This window comes from Megalobrama amblycephala, linkage group LG12, assembly GCF_018812025.1.
Source record: "Megalobrama amblycephala isolate DHTTF-2021 linkage group LG12, ASM1881202v1, whole genome shotgun sequence".
In the NCBI taxonomy this organism is placed as follows: domain Eukaryota; kingdom Metazoa; phylum Chordata; class Actinopteri; order Cypriniformes; family Xenocyprididae; genus Megalobrama; species Megalobrama amblycephala.
In genome coordinates this window covers 7,660,747-7,667,831 of record NC_063055.1, presented here as the reverse complement: position 1 = coordinate 7,667,831, position 7,085 = coordinate 7,660,747, and the positions used below count along the sequence as shown (strand labels likewise).

Sequence of the window (7,085 nt, the reverse complement as noted above, 5' to 3'; positions counted from 1 at the left end):
TTTGTTCTAAACACTATAAATGTGAATTGAACTGAACACAAAATGGACAATTCTGCCATAACTGACTCAACCTCATGTCGTTTCTCATGTATAAGATGTTATACAGATGCTGGCCTTTTCCACACACTGAGACCAAAGGTTGTCAAGTCTAAAAAGGACATCAAAACCCCCAACTTCTGTAAAAGTAATACCCATTCATTATATTCCAAGTCTTCTCATCTCATACAGAGCTTTGTGTGAGCAACCATTCACCCTCTCATTCCCATCTGTAGCTCTCAAATGTCATTTGGACTTCTGCATATTAAAATTTTTGTGAACCTGACATGAGTACATAACAAAACCAGTGCCATTTGTTGTCATTGTTGCAAAACCAGGCATGACAGGTCACACATCTTAATGTACACTGCCCTCCAAAAGTTTGGAAATGCCCTAGAAAAGTGGGGTTTTGGACAATATCGGCATGAATCCTTTTTAATTTGTGATAATTTTGCACTGATAAGGGACAACACAAACTACGAAAACATATTTTATTATATAAACAGATTATACATAGAAAAAACTTAAATTTTCGATTCATCAAAATATCCAGCATTAGCAGCTATCTGACCTAAACTGGGTTCTAATTGGTTCATTTTATTCTAAACTTAATTGGCAATCAATTGTTGAAGCTATGAAGGTGTGCTGACCCAAAAAACTTTTACAAATCTGGGCCAAGTTTAAACCAGTAACCAGGCATCACAGCTGGCAAAGGGGCATGTATGACTTTGATATATTTATATTGCCATTATTATGTAATCAAAATGAAAATTATTATTGCTGGTCTTCAATGATAATGTCAAGTTACTTTAATCTATTTGCACCAAAAAATGATAAGGATTTATGCTGATATCGTCCAAAACCACACTTTGCTAGGGGTGTTTCCAAACTTTTGGAGGGCAGTGTATAAAGATTGGGGTGCAGTTTGAGAGCTTCTCTGTATGGAAAGATTGCCAGTGAATATAATTTAAATGTTGTTGTTTCTCACACCTGTTGTATGACTTTATATAGTACATAATGTGTATTATTATGATATGTAAATAACTATTTTAAACAGTAAAATAGTTAGTAAAATTATATAAAATAGTATTTTATGTATATATAAGAATTCCCATAACTCAATTATTCAATTCCAATTATTAATTTTCATAGTGCTTTGTCTCTCAATGAAATATTATCAATTCATTTTAACATACAGCATTTGTAACAATAGCCTATTTTTCTCTCAAGTCACTAAACAGTTAAAACAATGGAATCAAAGCATCATTTCCGTTTCAAGTTAAGTTTTGACTCGAATGGAGTTACTAGGAACACACATTGGTCATTTTATGAAGACACTTTTATTGCAGCACCAGTTCGTGATCTGATTCATCCACTCAGAAGGAACCGAAGCTCAGAGGGGGAACTGACAGCACAGGAGGAGGACTACACGAACACATCCACTCTTTAAGGAACACCTATAACAGCTTCTATCGGGAATATAAATAAAACCAGGCGTAACATTGTTGCTAGGAATTATTTGTACTTTGTGACCCGCTGGTAACGCGCGGTGAAAGTGAATGGATACAAAGTTTCTCTCGAGGAAGTTTTTAGCCGACTGGCTAACCAGTCATGAGAAATGAAGACTTCGGGTCCACAACAGAGTTACAGACTCAGTATTTACTCTAAATGAACTCTCGTGAGAACTTTTATTTCGCTTTTTTTTTTAGCTGAGTCGAGCATATGTGTTGTGAAACGGCGGACAAGTTTGCGTAAGTAAGCTGATATTTCTTCATAACAAAAGATCTGAACTGGCTTACATGAACGAGCTCTGGTCGCTGCTTTTAATTATTTTTTATTTAATTGAATTTAATAATATTGTAAAAATTATGTATTGTTTTATTTTCATAAATTTTAAACTCTTTTATTTCAATTAATTAATTTTCATGTATTGTTTATGTTATTTTTCGTGCCTGATTTCAGAGCCTTTAATAATAAATACTCTCTTCCTTTGTTTAATTGTTTTAATCAAGTTTCCTTATAGACACCTTTTTATTTACAGTTATGCCGAAGTCCACCTTTCAAGTAAATATGCTGATAAAAAATTAATGTATTCATATTGGATAAAGTCTTCTGCCTTTCTCATTTCGCCTTTGGGTGAAAATATCTATAGTATTGACACCATAGTTGAGTTATTTATGAATTTCTATAACTCAGTGAGCTGGGCAGTATTTGACAGAATGTTTTGTCATATATAGACATGATTATGTTTAGTTTTGACAGTGAATTCACTCACTTTCCCACCCTCTTAATCAACCCCACCCAGAAGCATGTCCCCTCATGCACAAGCACCTGGGGTGGGTGGATCACCTGTCAAACGTAATATTATAGTTTATTTATGTCTTGATTGTCGACCATTTGAGGACTGGTGTAATACTAGTGTCTGGTTGATTTTGGCATTGTAGGGGTGTTTTGTGTATGTCTGCGGTTGCTGATGACTCTTTTGATCACCAAACCCCAAACACAGAGCTTTGTCGGCGTGCGGTGGCATATCTGGAAGCAGGTGGCTTGGAGAAAAGAGAGAGAGGATTTATTACGCCTCTCAGGTTGTGGGTTTGGTGCTGGGAATGTCATGAGAAGTTCCTCCTCTCATGCATTTGGGAAGTTTAAGTCAGGATGATTGGAGTTAGACGGCTTTCCGCAGACCCTGAAAGTTGTAATTAACCGCTGATTTGGCCCGTCCAAACCTACGCAGACCATCTCCACCATTTCAGATTATGCGTCTGTGACCTTTGTTGTGTTAAAGAGTTAGTTCACCCAAAAATTAAAAGTATCCCAGAATTTACTCTCCCTCAAGCCATCTAGGTGTATATGACTTTCTTCTTTCAGTCAAACACAATCGGAGTTATATAAAAAAAAATTCTGGCTCTTCCAAGCTTTATGAATAGTAACTGATATTTTGAAGCCCATCCATCATAAAAGTAATCCATACGGCTCTAGGGGTTAATAAAGACCTTCTGAATTGAAGCAATGGGTTTTTGTAAGAAAAATATCCATATTTGTAACTTTATAAACTAGAATCTCTGGCTTCTGTATGCAAGTCGATTCTGGCAGAAGAGTGAACTTTGATCTGAACGTGGAAGTGCAGAGGATAGAGCAAAACAAAACACCGGTCACGAATTAGAAGTCTAAAATTAGAATTTTTTTTAAAGAGAAATGAGAAATATAAGAGAAGAGGAGCTTGAGTTTGTTGCCCAGACCTATTTGTTTGAACCGTGAGAGGCGTCTGCTCTCACCTAAGCTTATGTTACACCTATATCCTACGTCATATGCCGGAATTCGTCTCTTGTGAACGCATGGACGGACGTTACCGGAAGCTAGTGATTATAGTCTATAAAGTTAGAAATATGGTTATTTTTCTAACAAAAAGGCATAGCTTTGCTTCAGAATGCCTTTATTAACCCCCTGGAATACTTTTATGATGGATGGATGTGCTTTTTTTGGGCTTCAAAATATGGTTTACCATTCAATCCCATTATAAAGCTTGGAAGAGCCAGAATATTTAACTCCGATTGTGTTTGACTGAAAGAAGAAAGTCATAAACACTTTGGATGACTTGAGGGTGAGTAAACTATGGGATCATTTTCATTTTTGGGTGAACTAAAGTTTCACGCCACAGTAAAACTAACATGGAAATACTACACCAGATTAAATTTGTAAAACCATCATTATTGGAGATTCTGCTGCTCCGATCTTCCTGTGAATCAGGAAACACAGGCCTTCCTGCACACGCTCGCAGACACAAGTGGGTCAGTAGATGTGATGATCCTGTAAGGGGGATGGGATCTGGCTCGAATCATGGAGAGATTCCAGTCCGTACGTTAGATGTAGGTCATCCAGAACAAAGACATCATTTTCGGGTCCGACTGATCAAATGTGGTCAATATACCAAATTATTATGTCGTTCAGTCCCAGTGCCAAGGAATTTCAGCACGTCTCTCATAGCGTAATGTGCAACGTGTCCAAAACACTTTGGCTGCAGATGAGGGCTTGTGTTAGAGCTGCCAGATCCATCCAGGCTACAGTAGACGCAGGAAAGAGGAATTTCAAGTGGCCTCTTTTTGTTGTCAACTTTGTGCATAGAACACCAGCGTTTATTAACGTGCATGAAATTGTGCATATTTTCCTCATTGATGTGTTGACTACTCGTTCTTGTGCCACAAAGAAGGCCCTTCTATTATGTGCACATGGATGTGGAAATACTTGGAATGCCTGTCCTTTTCGTGCCGCGGCTGAAAGAAGCTTTTGGAGAGGAGTGAAATTGAATTGCATTATGCTCAAGTGTGTTAATGCATGGCAGTGCTTTGGACGGGCCCAGCTGGAGAGGCTGGGAGTGGGGGGTGGTGGGTGTTCCTGGGGATGGAGGCCTCTACAATGCTTTGTCCTCTCCCATGTTCCTGTCGTTGTCATTCTCCTCTTTGTTAGGGTTTTTATTTTTGGTTTTGCTGCTGACCTTGACAGTGACTATCTTTGGTTTCCTGCATTTATACAGCATGCAGAGACCATCACCTTTTATGTTTGCAAAATGTGCTTGTCAGTTGTACCCACTTGTGTTTTTTTTCCTTTGCAGTCCCGAAAGTGAAGGAAGAATGGCAGAGGAACTGAAGACATAGCTGTCCTACAGAGGTTCATCGGTGAACTTTATTAACCTATTTGCACCGCAAAGGAAGGGTTTCTTCCTTGATAGTCTTGCTGTTGCAATGCCAGACAGTCCTGCATTGTGACGACATCCTCGTCGTCATGCTGGCTCCTGGAGTGGACCACAAAAAAAGAGTCACAGGAGGACCAGGAGGGAAGACGGCGACGACAGCGGCGGCATGGCCACTCTCGCGAGAGCCTGGCGTCAACATCAAGCAGAAAATTTCCCAATGGGAGGGACTCAGCCAGCAGGAGGATGTCCGGAGTGGGAAAGTTCAGACCCAGCGGACTTTTGCTTCTCGTAGGCTTTCAGGGGATCTCCTTGGAAATGGACTTGACAGCAATGATGGAGGTAATAAAGTGACTGTATCAAAAGCCAAAAGCCTGGGTTTGGATTTCAGAGAAAACCAAATGACTTTTAGACCGGTTACAGGTGAAATCCAGTCTGATTTCCCAAGAAATCACACACATTTGAATAAATTTGTAACATCAACTCCTACAACTAAGCCTTTAAGCACTGTAACCCAAGTCCAAGTGACTAAACCGAATGTTAAAAGCAATAATTCTAAGTCAAATCATTTCCCAGATGTCGAAATTACATCTCTACCTCAGTGTGTAGATGATCCAGAGGCGTTGCTGCCTCCAGGGAACTTTTACACCTCCAGGGGTTTCTGGAAACGACTGGAGGCAGATGAATCTTTCTGGGAGAGAGAGAAAGATTCCTCAATGGTGACTAAGTGTCTTGGTGAAATTGGACCTACTTCCCCTCCACCTAAACCACAGCGTACATTCCAATACAAGGGTGCGAGCAGTCCACCCGGCCAATGGATCCATTTGGAGAACCAGACTCCGTTAGTAGGCAAATCGGATCAAGTCCGGAAGAATGACATCATATTAAAGCCACCCAGCTGTCCACCTCCTCCTTGTCCAATCAACACTTTCAACGGGTTTTCCAGAAACAGAAAGAACAGGTGAACATTTTTCCCTTAGTGCAGATCACATTACACAGTTAATCCCAAACATAAAAAAAAAGAAATGAATGAGGTTTTATATGCAGCATCCAACAATTGTAAGTACTTAAAGGGTTAGTTCACCCAAAAATCTTCGGATTCGGAACACAAATTAAGATATTTTTGATTGAACCCGATGGCTCAGTGAGGCCTGCATTCACAGCAATGACATTTCCTCTCTCAAGATCCATAAAAAACATATTTAAAACAGTTCATGTGAGTTCAGTGGTTCTACCTTAATATTATAAAGCGACGAGAATATTTTTGTGCGCCAAAAAAACAAAATAATTACTTTTCAACAGTATAGTGATGTGCCACGCCAAAGTCACGCCAAAATCACGTGATTTCAGCAGTTTAGCCGTTTGATTGGAGATCCAAGTCACTGATTCGATTCGTAAAGCTCAGAAGTAGTGTTTTGAAATCGGCCCATCACTATATTGTTGAAAAGTCATTATTTTGTTTTTTTGGCTCACAAAAAGTATTCTCGTCACTTTATAATATTAATATTGAACCACTGTACTCACATGAACTGTTTTAAATATGTTTTTAGTACCTTTATGGATCTTGAGAGAGGAAATGTCATTGCTGTGAATGCAGGCTTCACTGAGCCATCGGATTTAATCAAAAATATCTTAATTTGTGTTCCGAAGATGAATGAAGGCCTTACGGGTGTAAAACGACATGTGGGGGAGTAATAAATGACAGAATTTTCATTTTTGGGTGAACTAACACTAGGGCTGGGCGATATATCGCATGCGATTGTCACGCGCATTTCGTCAGTAAAGCCGGTTCCCTGATTGCCGCTAAATCGCCATCACCTGCTTTTAAATGGAGCGGCGTTTAATAGACAGAGCCGTAGATCACTGATAAGCTACGTAATATCGCGTTCATTAGCGAAGACGATTCATCTGCGATAATGAACGCGTTATTGCGTAGCTTATCAGTGAACTACGGCTCTGTCTATTAAATGCCGCTCCATTTAAAAGCAGGTGATGGCGATTTAGCGGCAATCAGGGAACCGGCTTTACTGACGAAATGCGCGTGACAATCGCATGCGATATATCGCCCAGCCCTAACTAACACTTTAAAATCAATTTCTTATTCATGAATATATCTTGTCAGATGTTGCATTTATTATATTTAGGTAATCACTTATTATTAAATATTATAATATTTAAAATATGTTCTAACATTTTTTTTTCATTGAGTCTTTTATTGTTTTTTTTTGTTTTTTTTGGAAGGTTGGTTGCAGGCTCAGTTTCTTGCATAGTACATAAAGTATAAAGAGGAGGGAGGGAGACAAAAATGAAATCCAGAAAAAGTATAAGATCAAAATCATAACTGAGATCTATTCATTTTTAT

At 38.9% G+C, this 7,085-nt stretch overlaps 1 protein-coding gene across 2 annotated transcripts in view; it reads left to right on the top strand.

Annotated features, from left to right (window-relative positions):
• Positions 1 to 1,197: 1,197 nt before the first annotated feature.
• dennd2c (DENN/MADD domain containing 2C) overlaps positions 1,198 to 7,085 on the top strand; it is a 35,922-nt gene continuing 30,034 nt past the window's right edge. The window contains exons 1-2 of one of the 2 annotated variants that reach the window (XM_048209086.1): positions 1,198 to 1,787; positions 4,646 to 5,684. In XM_048209086.1, coding sequence (XP_048065043.1) covers positions 4,816 to 5,684 — 869 coding nt within the window. In that variant the 5' untranslated portion in view covers positions 1,198 to 1,787; positions 4,646 to 4,815. Of the gene's footprint in view, positions 1,792 to 4,645; positions 5,685 to 7,085 lie in introns of both variants that reach the window. The other variant, XM_048209087.1, reaches the window with a different exon arrangement.